At 38.5% G+C, this 20,961-nt stretch overlaps 1 protein-coding gene and 1 long non-coding RNA gene across 2 annotated transcripts in view; both read left to right on the top strand.

Annotated features, from left to right (window-relative positions):
* Positions 1-277: 277 nt before the first annotated feature.
* Positions 278-1,671, top strand: LOC134814112 (uncharacterized). The gene is made up of 2 exons (XR_010160100.1): positions 278-332; positions 1,318-1,671. It is a non-coding gene; the product is annotated as an uncharacterized LOC134814112 (long non-coding RNA).
* A 1,308-nt stretch (positions 1,672-2,979) lies between these two features.
* Positions 2,980-20,961, top strand: part of LOC134814108 (aspartate--tRNA ligase, cytoplasmic-like) — a 99,324-nt gene continuing 81,342 nt past the window's right edge. The window contains exon 1 of the mRNA XM_063822141.1: positions 2,980-3,466. Coding sequence (XP_063678211.1) covers positions 3,361-3,466 — 106 coding nt within the window. The 5' untranslated portion in view covers positions 2,980-3,360. The remainder of the gene's footprint in view (positions 3,467-20,961) is intronic.

The raw sequence follows: 20,961 nt of genomic DNA, 5'->3' as shown, positions 1-20,961 counted from the left end.
TATTGTTATTACAAAATTTGTTTTCGATGCTGAGTAGTTAATAGTCTATCATTACACCACGTGACGAGTAATTAAATTGTCAATATCACTTATATAGTACCTTTAAGTTTAAATAACATTCTCCGTTAAATTAAATAATAAAGTTAGCTAAACTGCAGCACTCGGATCCAGACTGTCGCTGTCTGAATCGAAATTCTGTTAATATTTTCCAGAAATGACACAGAATTTTCATCATTACTTGCATACTACAATATCTTACATACTAATAACGAGTCCCTATTTTAGCTGATAGCAAAATGGACGAGAAAGTATCTAATGAGGACATCAAATTAGTAAGTACCAACTGAGGGGCCGGGAGGGTGTGGGGTTGGAGGGGACACATAGTACCAACTGAGGGGCCGGGAGGGTGTGGGGTTGGAGGGGACACATAGTACCAACTGAGGGGCCGGGAGGGTGTGGGGTTGGAGGGGACACATAGTACCAACTGAGGGGCCAGGAGGGTGTGGGGTTGGAGGGGACACATAGTACCAACTGAGGGGCCGGGAGGATGTGGGGTTGGAGGGGACACATAGTACCAACTGAGGGGCCGGGAGGGTGTGGGGTTGGAGGGGACACATAGTACCAACTGAGGGGCCAGGAGGGTGTGGGGTTGGAGGGGACACATAGTAAGTACCAACTGAGGGGCCGGGAGGGTGTGGGGTTGGAGGGGACACATAGTACCAACTGAGGGGCCGGGAGGGTGTGGGGTTGGAGGGGACACATAGTACCAACTGAGGGGCCGGGAGGATGTGGGGTTGGAGGGGACACATAGTACCAACTGAGGGGCCGGGAGGATGTGGGGTTGGAGGGGACACATAGTACCAACTGAGGGGGCCGGGAGGGTGTGGGGTTGGAGGGGACACATTAGTAAGTACCAACTGAGGGGCCGGGAGGATGTGGGGTTGGAGGGGACACATAGTACCAACTGAGGGGGCCGGGAGGGTGTGGGGTTGGAGGGGACACATAGTAAGTACCAACTGAGGGGCCGGGAGGGTGTGGGGTTGGAGGGGACACATAGTACCAACTGAGGGGGCCGGGAGGGTGTGGGGTTGGAGGGGACACATAGTAAGTACCAACTGAGGGGCCGGGAGGGTGTGGGGTTGGAGGGGACACATAGAAAAGAGAGGGGATTCTTACCATTGAGGTGTGCATTGTGAACGTTAGGCAGTACAGGACGATGTGGCTACATAAGATTTGCTAATGCGTACCCACTATCTGTAGCCAGTACAGGACGATGTGGCTACATGAGATTTGCTAATGCGTACCCACTATCTTCAGGAACAGAAACAGACTCTATCCTGGTCAGACAAGCTAAAACCAGCCAATCCTATAGGATTCGCTATCTCCTCCGCCGTCTCTATTACTGCTGTACTCGTATTCTTCTTTGCTATTCCTTGTCCTGAGGATAACTAAACTCCATTAATTAACTCAAGTAATTCTAATCAAAAGTTATAATTAACTTAACCAATCAGATCAGAAAATGTTAAAACTAAAACAATTCTAATCAGACAACTTTTTTTTGCGGAGAATATGAAAAACTCAAAAACTGATTTTATTAGAATTACTCTATCAGAACTTAGCATAATTGAAATGTGAATGTTTGTCTATTTTTACACACATTACTTTAAAATACAGACGGTTTTTACTGTTTAATATATTATGTCACTATATATATTATGCTAGAATTTATTAACTAAAATATCTTTTAAAAGTTCAGCTGTAAATAATATTCTTGTGTTACAAACGGTTTATTTAAAATCTATGGGACTTTCAGCTTTTTCGATATTTACAAATATATACAATTGAGTTTTGCTGTGTAGCTGTGTGATTAGATGAACTTTAGCTTAAAGTTAAGGCCAGAGGGGGGGGGGGGGGGGGGCCTTACTATTTTGTATAGTTTACAATAGTGTTACCCCTAGACCACATACGTTATATTATGTGATCCATCATTTTACTGACTTATCACAATGTGTAAATACTAATGTAAACTCAATTAGATTTAAATTAAAAATCGCTGACTAATCATATTTATCTGGTCGTTTAAAAAGACCATATCATGCTGGCTTGATATGAATACAAACAAACACGTACGATTAAGAAATACATTTTAACTCACGCTCATACAGTGTTACAGCTGGAGTTGCACGACTTGTTACATTCTGTCACTGACTAGAATTGTAACGTAACCGAACTATTGGTAAATCTAATTGGCCACTTAGTTGGTATAGCTCAAAATACCCCTGTCACATACGGACTTAACACAATTAAAAAGCTTATGAAAAATGAAAGTGTTGAATTTTAAGTGATCACTGATCCCAAGGGCCAGTCTGATTTGTTAACTCTGTATAGTATAGTGTACTCAAATGTACATAACAAAAACAATTTGCGTAGTACTTAATTATAAATTGTGTTTACAGTGAGGCAATGGCAGAAAATATCCCCTTTCTTGATGTAATGTCATTTACACATCAAGGATACAACAAGGATACTGAGTCAGTATCCTTACTGATAGCATAACAGAAATATAATTTCAAAATCTTAAGGTGTTGAAGATCGTCTAACCCATGGCCATCATTACACAACAGTACTCAATATTCATTCGATATAATATGTTAATTAATTTTGGTCACTGTGAGGGGCGCAGAGATGGAAGAATACTTAATGCTTTTCAAACAAAGCTATTACGAATTCTTCATGTAGTGCATCCTGGGTTTGGACAGGATATGCCCGTTTAAAATATTTATATTTCCATCACATTACATTACATAATTCTCAATAAATGTAAAAGATTAGTAATAATTTAGTATAGTAGTGTTGTAATTAATAATTCAGCAACGTAAGGTCAGAATAAAAATCTGCCCTTACGTTGCTGAATTATTACGCGCCAAAGTTTGAGGTTTACCTGTATTAATTATAATATATCATGACGTGACAATAAGAAACGATACGATAGTTATTGAAAAGAGCAACACAGAGTTATTATAAAGGTGAGCCCTACATAATGACATACTATCTGGAAGTTGGAACTGCTTTATAGTAATCTCAGTAATCCCCATATTATGTAGTTATTGTACACTGAATGTTAACCCACCACTGTCAGGCAGTGGTTCACACTCTGTTGATATCTCACTAGTGAGATTTGTGGGTTCTCACCATTCTTAAAGTCGAGTGTGTCCCACAACCAAGCACTCTGCCTAGAAGTCCTACATTATATAATTTTATATAATGATCTGGACATAAGTGGCAAGTAGCTCTTGAAAACAAACAAACAAACAAACAAATAACCCACCACTGCCTCTAGGATTTAGGAGTGAACGCTTTATGATAAGGATTGTTAGCAGACTATTCGCACGAGCAGGCCCACTGTATTACAGAGTCACCACGCCCCTAGAGCACGCCCATCTGAGGATCTGCACCAGAGTTTACTGTGAGTTTACGGATATTCCTCCACCGAGTGCTGCATTCTTTACTAAGTAATGAATTCCTTTTAAGTGCTATTACTCCAGCCTCACCTGTCATTATTCGTCAGTTTTTGAGAATGTTTTGAATTTTTGTCATTACAACCAAATAAATTACGAAAATTATCGAAAATTAAAAGTAATCAAGGATCTGAAAACATTCCCGTCTAAAATACTTCCACCCCGGGGTTTGATACTTGGGATATCTCAAGGGACTCATCAGAAACAAATTTAACTTGGGTAGAAATTTTGACTATAAGTATGGTTTTGCGCAATTGACATCGCCCTTTTTTGGCGCCTTCGCGACATCTAAATCAAAATCACTCCGCGTCTGATTGGAGCTCCACTTGTAGGGGTAGAGCATGAGTTATGTAACCACGCCTTTTTGCGCTCTCGTGAGTAGCAATTACAGCATTTAATACAAGATATCCTGGTTTCTAATGCCGATGTAATGGGAGCTAAGCGCTAATATTGGACGTTAAAATGTCCATAATTATCACATTGGGGTCAGGCTTCACGTTGTTCAGTTATTATGCCACACTCTATTTTTACGCTCTTACATGTAAGAATTACCACACTTATTTCAAGAAATCCAGGCTTCTAATTGTAGTTATTTATTTATTAATTATCAAACTTTACACAAATCCAAAGTAGTTACTAAGAACATCCTAAAGACCTGATGGGGGGGGGGGGGGGCCAATGGCATAAATGGAGAAAATGGAGAATTACTCATAGGTTTTTCCATTTTCTCCATAGAAATAGTCTCCATTTTATGCCATTTTATGCCATTTTATGCCATTGAAAACCTGAAAAATTTAGAATTTCGAGAAAAATTATTTAAAAAAAAGATATTTTCGGCCAATAATGAACAGGGTATCATGAAACATGGAGAAAAGTGGTTTTTAGAAAAACTTTGAAAAATTTTGAAAAATGTTGACTTAGAAAATGTTCGGTCCGAGTCATTCTCGATACGTACCTCCCGTATCGAGAGCTCCCGATTCCGAGCTCGTGTTGCAAAGGGGAGGCCTGCCTTCCGAGATCGCATTACCTCGAGTCCAAAATTGTGTATCGAGGGGAAGGTGTGGACTTCGAAAAACCGAAAAAATATTTTCGGCAAATAATGAACAGGGTAGCATGAAACGTGGATAAAAGCGGTTTTCAGAAAAAATTTGAAAAATTTTGACCGAAAAAATATTTTCGGCTTATAATGAACAAGGTAGCATGAAACGTGGAGAAAAGTGTTTTTCAGAAAAACTTTGAAAAAGTTTGACTTAGAAAATTACCCCTCGGTACACAATTTTGGACTCGAGGCTTCCCCCTGGTAATGCGATCTCGGAAGGCAGGCCTCCCCTTTGCAACACGAGCTCGGAATCGGGAGCTCTCGATACGAGAGGTACGTATCGAGAATGACTCGGGCCGAAAATTTTCTAAGCCAAATTTTTCAAAGTTTTTCTAAAAACCACTTTTCTCCACGTTTCATGCTGCCCTCTTCATTATTAGCCGAAAATATTTTTTTGGTTTTTCGGTTTATCGAAGTCTACACCTACCCCTCGATACACAAATTTGGACTCGAGGCTTCCCCCTGGTAATGCGATCTCGGAAGGCAGGCCTCCCCTTTGCAGTGCGAGCTTGTTTCGACTTTCGAGGATGTAGGTCTCACTTCTCAGTGCCTATTACTCTCCCCTATTACTCACTCCTGCTGTAGCCTGTAGAAATAACTTTACACTAGGCTTGAGTAATTATGAGTTTGCCTGAAGTGTGCCTCTACTAACCTAGTATAAGCATCTAGTAGCCTACTATGAGCTTTCATAAGCTTGTTACGCCCCTAGTAAGCGTAAATAAACATGTTAGGATGTCCAATTTAGGTGTTAAATGGTGTTAAAGATGAAATTTCGAAGACAAAATTCATGGCATAAAATGGAGAATTACTCATGGGTTTTTCCATTTTCTCCATAGAAAAAGTCTCCATTTTATGCCATTTTATGCCATTTTATGCCATTGGCCCCCCCCGACCTGATAATTCTACTTAAAAGACTTGCAGAACTGAAAACTTACTATAAATGCAAAAAATGGAACTTAAAACTGAAATTATCAAAATCAAAAATTATGCAAAGAATTGAACTTAAAACTGAAATTATAGAACTAAACAAATTCAAAATAAATTTCTCCACAATTGGCGGTTCGAGGCTGAATACCTTAAGTCTGTCAAGTCGTCACTATTATTCAAATAAATATTTCTTTTATTCAAATCGTTTAAAATAGTTTTAAAAATATTACATTGATGTCTACCAATCCTACCCCTCATATTTGACATACTATCAACAGCAAAATTTAGAGCTAGTTGTAGTAAGGAGTTCAACTAGGGCATTTACTTATTTATATTGTTAGAGCTCGCTTTATATTGTTAGAGCTCGCTTTATATTGTTAGAGCTCGCTTTATATTGTTAGAGCTCGCTTTATATTGTTAGAGCTCGCTTTATATTGTTAGAGCTCGCTTTATATTGTTAGAGCTCGCTTTATATTGTTAGAGCTCGCTTTATATTGTTAGAGCTCGCTTTATATTGTTAGAGCTCGCTTTATATTGTTAGAGCTCGCTTTATATTGTTAGAGCTCGCTTTATATTGTGACACTTCCTTATTATATCCCACTGCTGACTGCTTTAGTTTATAAGACATTAAGTGCTTTTTTTTCTTCTTGTTATAGGCTATCCATTATCGGTATGAAATCTTTTATCTAGAGGGGTGGCAAGCCCCATACGATCTGTTGTCCAGGGTATTTTCATTTGGACGTCCCATGAATATTTTTAATAGATCAATAATCACACATAAAAACATTCAATACTTGGGGGCAAAATGTTTGAAAATGATTCCAACAGATTCTTCGAAATCTGCCCGAATGTTAAAAGGCTGTTATGATTCTTATAAGTAAACAGCTTACTCTCAACTATGACAACAGACTCATATTTTATACCGCGACAATTCATATGACAAATTTTACACTGCAATCCATAGTCGACGATTACTAAGGTATCTGGACCTATTTCTTATAAATCTGAGGCATATATAATTGATGTATCGAAAGATTTGCCCCTTTTTTACCACCTTTACATTTTGATTGGATGTTGCACAATGTACTGACATGTTTTAACTGGAGAAGGGTCGCACAGTGTAGGTGAGAGACTAGAGGCGAGGCGAGAAGAGAAGAGAGATGACCTAGTTTTAAGCTTGGGTAGTTGTATAGTCACCACTTTTAATTTTATGTACTTATTTATTGCGGAGTGAGGTAGTGGTGGTATGGGGGTGGTTGACGTGTGTGATCAGTCACTGTTTTTATCATTTGTGATTTATGTGGAGAAGTGTTATTGTCGAAATCATTGAATTGGTTTGTTTAGATATGGTGGAGGTGTATAGATAGTTGATATTTAATTTGTTAAATAAGGATTAGTAGAGAGCTGTGCGCTTTGTGTGTGGGTTTTTATTATTGTGTTTGTTATATTGAGAGGGGTATAATTTGTTATTGAATGTGTATTTGTTTATATATGGTGAATGATGGTGAAGATTTTGGTGGGATATGATGTAGGATTTGTATGTTGTATAGGTGTTATGTTGAGAATGGGTTTGTTGGTGGTGTATGACAGAAGGTATAAAGAAGTGATTTAATGTTGCATTCTATTATATTGACGAGAGTTTAATGATGGAAGATGGAAGTTGATTCTATATAATTTACACTATATGGGGGTGGGCATGTTGCATAGGTAAATATGGTTACTAACTCCTATATATCATAATTGATTTGATTGGTATTCGAGTTTGATATTTCTCTAGGAATATAATTATTAAACTCAATTTTGCTTTAGGTAGGGTGCCCCGCTAAAAGAAATGAATTCTTCCAGGAAGCATCCCGTGCACAACCTTGGTCTACATAAATATTAAATTATTAACCATTTCATTCTGTATGTGCCACGAAAATTTATGTCAATCAAAAACATAACCAAATTACACAATGAATGAATAACAATAAATCTCTCAAAAGTAACTCCGATAAAATCAGAATTTTCTAGTACAAAATGTATGAAATTCAAAGGACCTGAGGTCCACCAAAACACAGATGTGAGAGCAAAATGCACCCCTGCACAAGTATGGGCCCACGAATCGTGAATTTCAAATAGATATCAAAAGAATCACACAAAAATATCAAAAGCAATCAATCATATAATAAAGCGAAATCCATGAAGGGATTATGCACTAAATGAGAAGAGAAATAACAGACAACAGGGATTTAAGCTCTATGAACATATTGTTAGCATTAGGTAGACAGCCCTCACATGCGATCTCTATCTCCCTCGAGAGAATAATCTATATCATAATCAGAGTCCCTCCGGCAGAATTTTTATCCCACATGTAGAGGTCAATTTGGCTTTTGAACTCAGAAATTAATCTCTATCTCAAGTATAGCAGAGGAATATGATTCCATTTGGAAATGGGTCCCTAAAGTAAACGTTCATAGCAAAAGCGTTTAGAGCTTGCTTTTGTAAGATTGAGAGCTTACAAAACATATAAGGTCCTTGTGGCTATTTCCTTAACCTTGAGTGGCCTTGAAATGGTTGCAAATATGCGGGAAAGTGACAGGTATAATTTTTTGATAAATAGTACTTACAAGGACCCATCAATCTAAGAGATATATAATATGAAGGACAAAGTCCAGACTAGATGAATAATTATTTATTTGGCTGAAGAGTTTGATTGAAATAAATTTTCGCGCACATACAGAAATGAATGGTTTAATAATTTAAATATATAGGTAGACCAAGCACTGTGCACGGGATGCTTCCTGAAAATCCGTTCTTTTAGCGGCACCCTACCTAAAGCCAAATGAGATAAAATAATCATATCCCTAGAGAAATAATCAGAAATCGAATACCAATCAATAATATGATAATATGAGTAGTAAACCATATTTTACTATGGCAAAATGCCCCAACCACATAGTGTAATTTTAAATAGAAATCAAATCATTATCATCATTAAACCTCAATACCTAGTCCAATATAATACCCAAGCAAATTAAAATAACCTCGTTATAACCTTACTTCATACAACAATTAATAAACATTTGAACATCTGTAGACCAAGAATAAATTACTAAGCCTAATGCAAGTGAAATATTTAGGCATAATAATGCCTAAATTTGAGTATCATTTGTTCCATGTACCTTGTAAAAAAAGTCTGTACAAGAGATAGAGTATCTAATATAAGAAGAAAAAACATGAAGTTGTCGTCTGTTGTAAATAAATAAAATAACTAGAATATTATATTAGAATATAACAAACCATTCTGTCAATGTGACCGTCAATAAACTGTACCATATCAAATGTTAAAAACTGGGTGATACAGTCACCAAAAAAAAACAAAGTATGTAAGTTTAAATAAAATTGTAAATGTTGGGTCTATAAAACTACCACTAAGTATAATAGGTTCAATAAATATAAAGTGTTTATCAAACTCCCAACTGTTGGGAACCCTTTCTCCAGTTAAAACATTCAGTCCAAGTGCAAAATCAATCAGAAGTGGTAAGGTAAAAAAAGGAATATCTTTTTCTGATACATCAATTCTATATGCCTCAATAAAAGAATTTTTGAAGTTACTAGTTATCGGCGACTAAGATGCAGTGTAAAAAATTGTCATATGAAATTGTCGACGTATAATTAGGTCTATGTTCTAGATGAATAGTAAGCTGTTATCTATACGAAACAACTACAGCTTTTACCAACGGGCAGATTCCGTAGATCTGTTTTTGGAACATATTCCCAACATTTGCCCCAAGAATTGAAAGATTATTATGTGATGTTGAGCTATTGACATAAAGGATGCAGCTTTCGCCGCTCCTCTACCTCCTGATATGTAACTAAATGTGTTCATAAAGTTTGAGGACATTGTCATGGATGATTCTAAACATAATTTGACAGAAGGAGTTGTCGTCTAAGATGGAGTGGTAACCATTTCATTGTCTCTATAAACCATTAAGCTGCTCTCTGTTTTTGGAACGATGAGACTATTTTGGCTACCTTTTAGTACAGATGACAGTTCAGCAAGTTTCGTCTTGCTCACTCTACAATCATATCGTGTCTAAATAATCGAATTTGTGGCAACATTAGTTGCGATTGGGCAACATTTTCCTATATTTAAATGGGTAGCAGTGGCTATACTTCTTACCTGGCTCCAATTCGTCTTCATGACCTCCAATAAAATAATCTACATGGCTTTTGGAAGTTTAATTACTATCAAGAATGAGGCCCAAGATATTGTCCTCTTTGCACCCCTTGATTTGTAAAGTTACCTCCTTACAATCAATGGTTATTTCATCATGATGGTCAACAGAATCAAAACAATAGGAATTTTCATCTTCTTTCATGAAGATCTTTATACACTGAGCCATTATTTAAAGATTGTCATAAGTTCATTTTCATGTTTAAAATGTGCTTCAGCAGGTTTGAATCAAAGAATAGTGCACCAACATCTGCAAATAGAAAGGCTTAGATAGGTTACAGGCATAATGAGGTCATTTTATGAAGATACTAAATATATAGGCCCAATGATGCTTCCTTGTGTACACCACTCAGAACTTCTAAAATGAGCTTAGATTGCCATTGATTACCTTAGTGCATTGATATCTACAAGATAAGAATTCTAAACAACCAGGTTAAAGCAATGCCTCCAATTCCATAATATGCCAATTTTGAGCATATTTCATGATTTCACTGTGTCAAAAGCCTTCTAAGATCAAGAAAGGGTGATTCCTGGTTTATAATACTTAGAGTTACTCATATAAATTTCGTCCATCCAGATCGTACATCAATAATTTTGTGAGAGATTTTTCCGAAAGCCATATTGATGCCTGATGAAAAGGTTTGTTCTCTTCCCTTAATCAGTGAGTTTGCTTGCCGCAAAGTATTCTATAAGTTTTCCTAAAAAAAAAACAAGTGAAGGATGGATATTGGCCTGTAAATATTAGGATCACTTTTCATTCCATGACTAAGGATGGAGTACTCTAGCTTTTTTACAAAGGGTTGGTACAACACCTGTATTAAGGATCAGATTGACAATGTGGTGCCGTGCTCTACTATGTGTGGTACAGCCTTGCTTACGTGAAAAATAGAGGGCACATTGTCACATGAGGCCTTGTCATGCTGAGCGATTTCGACATACATTAGGATACAGTTTCATTTATTTCTTGGAATCAATCAAATGAGATATGAGAAGTTCTAGAGTAAAAAATCAGTCAAAACTAACTCCTTTCAATAGTGGGGGCCTGATTTTGTAATCTTGATCCAACATTTGCAAAATTGAAAGTTAAATAGCTCAGATCATTCTCATTGATAGTTTGACAATTAGTTGTACCAGGGTCCTATTTGATGCCATTGATAGTTTTCCTATCCTTTAAGATCATCTTGGCACTTTTTAACTTGTAGATCATCGATTTACATTAGCCTTTTTGCAGGTTTAGCTAAATTTATTTCTAATATTTCTCTGAATCTTGTACAAGCCCAGCCTCATTACCACTTTATACTTTGCTACATGTAACCACATTATATTGCATTCCATTGTCACTCTTAACCTTCTTTACGGAATGTCTTTTAGAAGAAAATGAGTATGAATTAATGGCAAGATAAAAGTTCATAAAGTTTTATGTATAACTTTTCAATGCCTTCTTTGGTCTTGCAAGGGAAGAAGGCTGCATATGCCTGTTCAAATATGATTACAAAGGCCAGCTGTGATAAGCTTCAACAACTGTACTTTCCAATATGGACTGAATCAGAAACGGTGTCTAGATAGTCTAAGAATTGTTTAACCTTACGTTTACAAGATTTCTAATTTTCAACCTTCTCAAATTTAGGACTATAGGTTACTTTTACAATCTATCTCACACATAATAGCTTGATGAGCTCATACGTCAACAAGAACAGAAGATTGGACAAAAATCTGCATAACAGTTAGTGAATATTTACCTCAATAGTATCTGGGGTAACATTTGTCTCCACTTTAGCAACACTAGTTAACCCTTGAATTGTTTTGAACTAGATTGTAACATCACAAGTCATATCTAATTTTCTGTAACTGGTTGATGAGATATAGTCTTGTGTCATGTTTATATCCCCAATCCCAGATAACCTTTTTCCCATACAATTTTTTCATGCAAAAATGAATGTATTCAATAAAGTTATCAACACTGCAATAATATCCAGAGCGATAGAAGCAGCAAACATTGAGCTTGCAATTCTAAAGCTTCACCCATCATGCCTTCAATGGTTATCAAGCAATTCTATCCATAACTAAATTCTGTGTAAAGCTAGTTTTTGTTTATCATTAAAGCTACACCACCCCTAGAACTGTTATGGCCCTTTCCGCATCGCATAAGGTTAAGAGAAGGAATATTTTATGGTGTCCAGTGTCAATAAGTAACATTAAGATTCAGCTCATTTAGGGAAAGTATGTCTAATTTATGACACTACTAAGTTGGGAAGTTCATTACTAATAGGCTAAATTGAGAATCCCTCCTTGAATTCAATGACCAAATGCAGAGGATGTGAACCTATCAGCAGCATTAATAATATTTGTCCTTGTAATCTTATTAATTCACAATGGAATGAATAAAAGTTGTAAAGTTGTGTTTTAAACTAAAAAACAGAATAAAAGCAGGTTGTATTTTGTCTGGATGTCGTACGTAAAAAATCAAACTGATGTAGGAGTGTTATGTCAGTATTCAGCAGTATGCTAATGTGTGCATGATACGTCAAGATGGCTTGCTAATATAACTATGCCATCATCATGAGATGGACATTATCCTCTCCATAACTACTAAATTACGAAATTCTAAAGCCTTTCTTATCACTAAACAAGAAACGAATTGTCTCGGTTGAGAGCTATTTACATAGGGTATTTTCTTTGCAGATTTGAAATACACTCAATGATATCAGTTGTTGTATAGACCTTGTTTCTGAGAAACCTCTCCCAGTAATAAGTTGACAATTTTAATAACAGCTCCAGGTGGCCCACTTGTGAAGGAAAAGTAACAAGTTTTTCAATACAATTGGTTTTTGTAACGTCCAAGAGCTCTAAAGAGCATCACAGAAAACTATCAGGGCACAGAAGTTTAGTCCTCATGTTTGCGAGGCTGTTCAGTATAGGTCCACGGTCCCATTTGTACCACACTAAGTACAATGCTTTGTCCATGATTGGTCGTAGAGTGTCCTTTTCTTGCATCCTGATTGAAACCGATCATTGAAATGCATTGGCTGGCACCAGGTAAAGCTGAATACATGCGCCTCATATGTTTGGACGAAGCTTATTTCCCTCCCATCTAATTTGGAGAACATACAGAGCTCAGTAAACACACAAGATTGTTCCAGAATGTTCTATTGATCTAGTCTTAGGGGCCGAGTTAACAGTGTTCTTAACTTGACTGGAAACTATCAGACAGAGTAGATAAGGTTGCGCTGCCATCATTAGGCGCAGAGTAGCTTATTCTTCGCATGGTATCAGACTGTCCAGGAAGAGGCTGTGTTCAAAGCTGTCCTGGGATTGTCTGGTCATATTCATTATTCCACCATGGGAAGGTGAGGTCAGCCAATATGAGCTCTAAGTTTTGGGATCTGAAGCTTAGGAACTAGTTACCCAAAGAGAATGGTGGGATTCAAAGCCTGGTGAAATTGACCATCTCGACCATCCGAGTGAAAGGGAATTCCTTGCTGACCATTTTCTATACTTGGTAATCATAGCACTATTGACTTCCATTTTGGGAACTGTGAGCGTAAGCGTCCTAAACTAGACTTTAGGTATGGTTGTCTGCTACTGGCCTTGTGTTATGAAAGCCTCCATTGTAAGCGTAGGGAAAGCCCCCGATTATGCAACTGCCTATTCTCACACACTTATGAGTATAGTGGGTTTCTATATCTAACTTGGCGAGTGACAACAAACTGAAAACTCCTCGAACTCAAATCTTGGTATGGATTGATAGAGATGGTCACATCTTGTCACATTTACAGAGTTTGGGAATTTTCCAAATTGGAAAATTTCTGCTGAATGTTTCACTTCTTCTGCTAATTTGGATAGCTCTTGGGTTAACTCAAACAAGATGCGAGAGACATATACTGAGGGAACATTGTTAGACAGATCACAGTGGACAGGTTCCTGGGGCAACACAGGATAAGTGGAACCATCGCTGAGGGGAACTTTGAGTGCACTGTCACTTCTGATAATTGTTTATAGAGAAAAGAAATTTGCCGACGAAGACTATCATTCCTCTTAATAAGTTTAACAATTGAAACATTTATCAGTAGGACAAGAGCCGTTGCGGGGAATTTAGACAGAATTCCCTTCGATAGCTCAATTGTAATGTACCTTGACCAACTGGTATTCTAGATATAGTTTATCACAAAAAAGATGCTACTGTCGAAATTAGTTAATGATTTTTAAACCAGTTTCCGTCTGTACAACATTCAAGACAGAACAGATGCTGCATTATTCTTTTTAGCGAATCAAAAATCCTGGAATGAAACAACCCTACTCAGTGAACTGTAAATGATTATAAAAATCCTCCAAAACATTTTACTTCGCCTAGCTTTTGATTATATTCCTAATATTAATATTTGGTCTGTAATTTTCCCTGAAACATATATAAGTGCACCAAAGGCCGCCACACCACCTTAAGATGGTGGGACAATTGAAAACTTAACTTATGGAAAAATTGCTCTAGAAACACGATTTTTTTGATTTTAAACACAGATCCATTAAAGTCACCTTATTTGTCCAATGTTACCTTTCAACTTTGAGATGGGAGGGGCGCACTATATGCAAACGTTTACGCCACAGCCAAAGAACGGAAATGTCCTCCTGCAACGTAGGTCCAGCAGCCAATACTAAGGCCAGAGGGGAAACATATACTATTTCATTATCACACATGGAAAATGCTACTGGCGAGGATTTTATTATTAAATCTAAAATAGCTTAATAATTTAAATAAATATTTAACAGGCCCCATACGTGTGGCAATAAGATACGCTTTATAAATATATAAACAAATAGAAGTCTAATTTCCAATGTTGTTAAGTTGTCTCTTTAGATCTGTTATTGTTCTTTCGTGGAGTTTTCCCACATTTGGTGGTTGAGAATGCACAACATAACATCCTGATGCTTTGACTGCTTTATTGACCCGACAGGCAACCGGGGCAACATCCCCGAGGAGAGGAATAAGTAGAAAAAAAAACCGCATCAAAACCTGACCCTGCACTCCTGAGAAATTGAGCACCAAAGTTTTGAGGTTAACCTGTTTTGATGCATTTTGATGCATTTTCTTCACTTGTACTTCTCTGGCGCAGCAGCGCATTCCATATATTATTACTATTTCGCATATACGTGGAACAGTGGCCGTAACGTTTGCCCTGTTGGGGGCCCAGCCAAAAAATGTGCCCTCCCCTGTTGCTAGGCGACCCCTCCCCTTTGGGCACCCCTCCCCTCAAATTTTTTTTTTTTTAATCTAACTATATATTAAAAATATCAAACAAGTATACACATAATATACAATGACGCCATATAAAATTCTGTAAAAATGGTACAAATTAAAACTGAGTAAAAAAATAAAAATAAAACCCTTTGTAATAATAAATATAAAAATCCACTAATCACAATCACAACAAAAAGCAGTTTAGACCCAACCAACTAGAGCACGCCATGACCTTTTAGGGTTTTAAGAGTGGTTTGATCAGGTTAAGGTCCAAATCACTTTATTGGCCGAAGGGTGGAAGGGTTCTGGTTACTCTTGTACCCCCTGATAGAGATTATTACAGTTCTGAGTAGATCAAAACGCGAGTCTGCGTCGACAAATGACATCACATCACAATACGTTGGCCTTTCTTTAGGCTGATCTTTTCAGCGAGATGTTTTAGAACCTGGTGAAGCCGAACAGTTGCCAATCCTCCTTAGTACTGAACACCAGTGGCTTGAAGGTAGCCATATTTCAACATTGAGGACTCTGTCATTGTAACTCACTTTTTTTTGCTTTCTCGTGAGATTGGTACATCTGTGTGATGCTCTTGTCACTGTTGGACCGGGCTTGAGGGTGAAGTACGCCCTTTACATCTGTGAATGCCTGTCCAGCGGCGACCAAACGATCTCGCACTGATGACTGGTCTTGCTACAACCTGTCCTATTTGTTCCAGTAGATAGTTCCAAGTGTGTGAGGAACGGATAGAAGCTGGGGTTCTGTTTCAAACGTCTTTGCAAACAGTGGATTAGGAAGTTTGCAGCTATTTTATTTCTTAGTGAATTGTGGCAAAGAGAAACTAGCCTCGAGTTGCAGGTTAGAGTATGGTTGATATGATTTTGATTTCCACATACACCGGGGGGACTTCTGTTAGCATGTAGACAGTTACGATTCTATCTGAGTGTGAGGGCAATCAAAGAATGCTTGTTTGTAAGGACAAAACCCAACATGCTATTTAGAGGGAGTGAGGATAACCAAATGGATGCTCTTTTTCAACTAAGGAGTTCTAATTGCCTTTGTTTTGATGGGGATACCTCAAATTGACAAATTCGGTGATTTAGAGGATACGCGTAAAATTTCTAAAAAAGTGTGTTTGCAGATAAAAAAACGTGCAGCTTTGCTATATCTCAGCTTCATTGAAGTTTTAACAAAAGTGTTCTCACATCAAACGACCGAATTTTGCACTCATATATCCAAACCCGATTTACTTTATTTCCCTACGATCTTTTGCTCGCAAAGCAGGAAAAAAATTCGATAAAAATCGAGCACTCATCCTAATTGCGACTCAAATTCATTTAAGCCACTGGATAAAAGTCTAAAAAGCACTTGCTACCCGCCAAAATCGAGATGAACCCTAACACATCTTACTACTATATACACATGATATCTCTCTGCCATGAAACATGACAAATTTTAAACTATGATTTAAAACCTCAACTAAACTAAAACAAAATAAATATTTGTAATTATTTACATTGCGCATGAGAAAGAAAGAAAGATCTCTATAAAAAAAAGTACTTCAGTCAGAGAAAGAGTCCCTTTGTTCCCAATAGTCTTAACAACATCCGAGGTATGGGCCCACTCTGCCCTTTGTTTGTAGATCGTCTACTATATCTGAAAGGATAGCCTAACAATAAGAAGCTAAGAGCCAGCAAAATACATCAGAATACGATTCAGGTTCGATCTGCTACGAGCCCACTTATAGCACTTAAGGGCATCAGAGGAAACAAAAAGCCACACCTTGGACTGATGACTTGACGGATGATACTCGCTAAATTTTCTTCGAAGTAGCGCGCGCCGCTTTCTCCTCGGATGCTGCAAAGGCTACGAAGAAGCGCGCGCAGGGCCAAACCATTAACAATGGTCAACTGAATGACATATTTTTCAATCTCATACCTCAAAAGACGAGCTATGAGGTCGTTTAGTTTGTTTATGTACATTTTATAAATAATTTCAATGTAGCTAATTTTATAGTAAGTAAAATTTTTGCGGACGGAATGATCAACAGGGAAAACATCCAATTCACCGCCACGGCGGGTAGTTGATACATCTTTCACAAGCGAAGCCACTTTGGTCTACTCGCAGTGAGGTGTCTCAGCTACAAGGGTTGGGGGTCTCCCTTTTTTCCTTAAAAAATAAAGATCTGGTACAAAATTTTATAAAAGTTTTTTCAACGTATGTATGAACCACCGGATACGTGCGCGGCCTCCCCTGTATCGTTGAAACTCATAGGGGCCTCGTAAATTTACTATAGCAAAACGACAGTGGGGGATCACGACGTGGATACAAACAAAAAATAAGTGTATACAAATTCAATATTGATGAGTTGTGGCCGTGAACACAGATTTTCAAGTTTTGCGACAGAAATCTCCAAATGATTTGGTAAAGTAAGTACGGTATGACTTTGTAGCGATGCGTTACTGTGCCTCGCGCGCACTTAATAAGGCATCTCACAGCAGATCGGCGAGAACGCTACTGTGCCGCCCGACCTGCCATGAATTGACATCGTCAATTTCTCTACCCAGAGCCCTTGCCGCTTGCAGTGGACGCGCGCCCGCCTCAACGGCGGTAACAAGCGCGCCCGCAGCGCGCGAAAGCCACATGGTTAGGTAAATCGCCAATTAAGGGTATGACATTTGCAAAGCAACATGTCTCAAATATGAAACACGGCAACCGCAGTGGTTACAACCCAACAAAGGTATAACTTTTTTGCTCTATCCAGAGCCTTGGCGCTTGCAGTAGCGCGCGCCCGCCTCACGCGTAAAAAGGTCTCTAGCATGAACCCACCCAAGATTTTGCACCACTCTACGTGTTGCCAATATTACCCGCGCTTTTTGTCCTCATATGCGACGTGTGTAGCCTTTCAGACATTGATTGCGTAAACGAGGTGTCCGTACGTCACCTCATGATCGGTGGACAGGGGCGACCATGCCGAAACTAATTGATCCTTGATTGGTCCTGAGGTCATGTGATTATGAGCCTATGAGTCCACGTGACAATGACGTCACCCGACCTTGTCCTCCGTATTCCCGCTCATTTGGACCAGTGTTTGATTCACGATGTCATCCGTCGCATCTCGCCGATCTGCATTTGTGGTTGCGACAGAAGCCATTATTGGGATGCGCGCCTCGCGACCCAGTAGTGCATCCGCCGCTACAAGACCTGGTGAGCTTGCATACTTTTATGGAGAATGTAGGTGGTAAGTACAGCTGGACTTTAGGTTTATACCTAATTAACCCCTATACACTGTCACTATTCACTATAGAAACCTGAAAAGTGGTTACTGCACATACTGGAGGGAGAAGTGCCAAGACTACCTGCGCTACATAGACGAGTTTCAGTCACAGGCGCAACGCGCGCACGAAACCTTCTTATCGGGGTTCGTGATAGTGCTTTTCTTGACTGTGAAACAAGCGCGCTCGAAGTGCGCGAAAGCACATGGTTAGTGAAGTATACTAACTAACCATGTGCTCATCGTCGCCGATGCGGGCGCGGGGATGCCTTGTTTTACATAGCGGGCGCGCGCTACTGCAAGCGCAAGGGCTCGGATAAGCAATACGTATACAGACTTTGCCCCCCCCCTTTTGATACATGTCCACGTATCCCAAATATCATAGATATATTTAAAAATAAAAATAGTTCAAAAATCAAGTAAACTCCAATAATGGCAATTTGGTTTTAAAAACATGAATGCATTTAACGTTTTTTGGTGGCACGCTCGCGCGATCTCAGTCAATACTCCCCATAATTTGGTCAAATAGAATAATAGGGACCACAAAATATCGTCCCTCGAAAAAGTCCGATTTCTTCAATTTATAAGCCCCATCTACAGGGGAGCAGAAAACCAGGATTTTTTTCCGATCAAACCTGCCATGCCCATGTGTAGTCCAAACTTCGCCAACAGGTTGCTCTCCGCCAATGAAATCGTGCTGCATATGTAAGCCAAGCTCCGCATATGAATATATGGGAATACAATTTTGCATACTGACTTACAAAATGCAGTGATTTCATTGGATGAGGGCAACTGTTGGCGACATTTGACTACAAATGGCAGCATTTGGAACGAAAAACCTGGTTTCACCCCCCTGTGCCCTTTTTCCGGCTTCGGCGGCGCGCGCTTCGCGTGCAAAAGTGCATGCAACGTCTTTCCCAACCCCCTCTACTAAGATACTTACAAATTGGCACACAATACGCGCCAGCACCTAATTATATTAATACAAAACTTGATCAAACAACATAATTACAAACCATTTTCAACTTCCGGTGCCGGTAAAAACCATAAACCATGTTAAAAAAAGTAATTCAAGATATAAGTATTAAAAAAGGTGTTTAATTTGTTCAATTAACGTGCACCACTGGCACCCAGGCCATTCAATCTGTTTGGCGTATTTTCCCATAGTTACTTCACCTTTAGAAGAAAATTGTGGGAGACAGAGGTGCGAGAAAAAATGATGTCAATATATATTGGATCCACAAGGCCAATGTGATTTTCATTAAATTGAGAGATTTTCTTTTACCTATATTTTAAATAGGTCATTGTGATATTCAATATTGTGTGGATATGTTTGAATACTTTTTATAATAAAAAAAAAAAAAAAACAATTTTTAAACTTATTAGAAAAATTGGTGAAAACTTAAGTTATTATTATTATTATTAAATCTAAAATAGCTAATAATTTATTAAATTATTAACCAAGGCCCCCCTTAACGTGGGCAAAATATACGCTTGTTTAAATTATATAAACAAATTGAAGTCTATTTTTTCCATGTTGTTAAGTGTCTCTTTAGATCGGTTTTGGTCTTTTCGTGGGAGTTTCCACATTTGTTTGGTTGGAAATGCACAACATAACATAACATGATGCTTGACTGCCTTTATTGACCCGGTCAGGCACCGGGGCAGACATCCCAACACCCGTGGCGTTGGACCATAGTGTTTGGTCTGCATCAGACGTGTAGATCTAGAGAAGCGCCATCCCCTCACTGCTTTAGCTCAGCGGCAGCATGACCCTGTGTTTCCTGCCACATTGGTCCTCAGAAAGTACAGAAAAGTGTGGATTTTCGGGTCCTCAGGATACCCCTCTTTTGTTCTTATGGTGTAATATTTCTCTGAGATGTTTGGCAGAGTCTTTATTTAATGATCTTTTCTAGTCGGATAAAATCCTGGAGAGCATCAATTTGTCCCCAAAGAAATCGACGTCTCCTAATGAATGTCTTTTTGTGTGCTGCGTTTTGTTAACACTTCAGCTAGATAGGAATGTGGGAGTCTGCCCACCCATTTCTTCTTTTCAGTTGCAGGTAACTTGTGTCTTGCACCTCCAGACACAATAGAGCTGGTGTACGGAGAACAATGAAGCTGTTACAGAAACGAAAGGCCTCCCACTGCCACCACCCATGAACTTTCGGAATATTCGCAACAGAGGTGGTGAGCTGCCGTGAATGATAGTACCATATTCGGCTGGCCAGAATTTTAGCTCGTGTTTTGCCCGAATAAAAAGTTGTTTTTGTCTAGGAGCTGCCCACCGTTATTTGATCTTTGCGATCACACCGAGTACTTGGGTCTCCTTGTTGTTACTGCAGTTCGCATTGCAGATTGTTTCGATGCGTCATCCAGAGCTTATTTTTGGTAGCTCGTTATGTCTGCCTGATGTAATAGGCCAGATCCCTTTGAAATGTTGCTGTGTTAGGTCTATCATTCTGGTTTCCGTGTGATCTTAGTTTCTTCCCAAAGAATACTTTTTTTCAGTGACATTGTTAAGACAAGAAAGCTTGGTAATTTGCTTCATCAACTTGGTAAAAAAAAAATAAAAAAGAGGGTAGCTGAAAGATTGTCACCTGTGTGGTATTTTGCACATAATTTAACCGAGAGGCTTTCGAGTTGCACATCCAGTGGTGTAGGTGGAGAGCAAAGTTTCGGTTAATTCCCTTT

This window comes from Bolinopsis microptera, chromosome 4, assembly GCF_026151205.1.
Source record: "Bolinopsis microptera isolate Bmic1 chromosome 4, MBARI_Bmic_1.0, whole genome shotgun sequence".
NCBI lineage: Eukaryota > Metazoa > Ctenophora > Tentaculata > Lobata > Bolinopsidae > Bolinopsis > Bolinopsis microptera.
The sequence above is the reverse complement of the archived record's forward strand: the minus strand, read 5'-3'. Positions and strand labels throughout refer to the sequence as shown.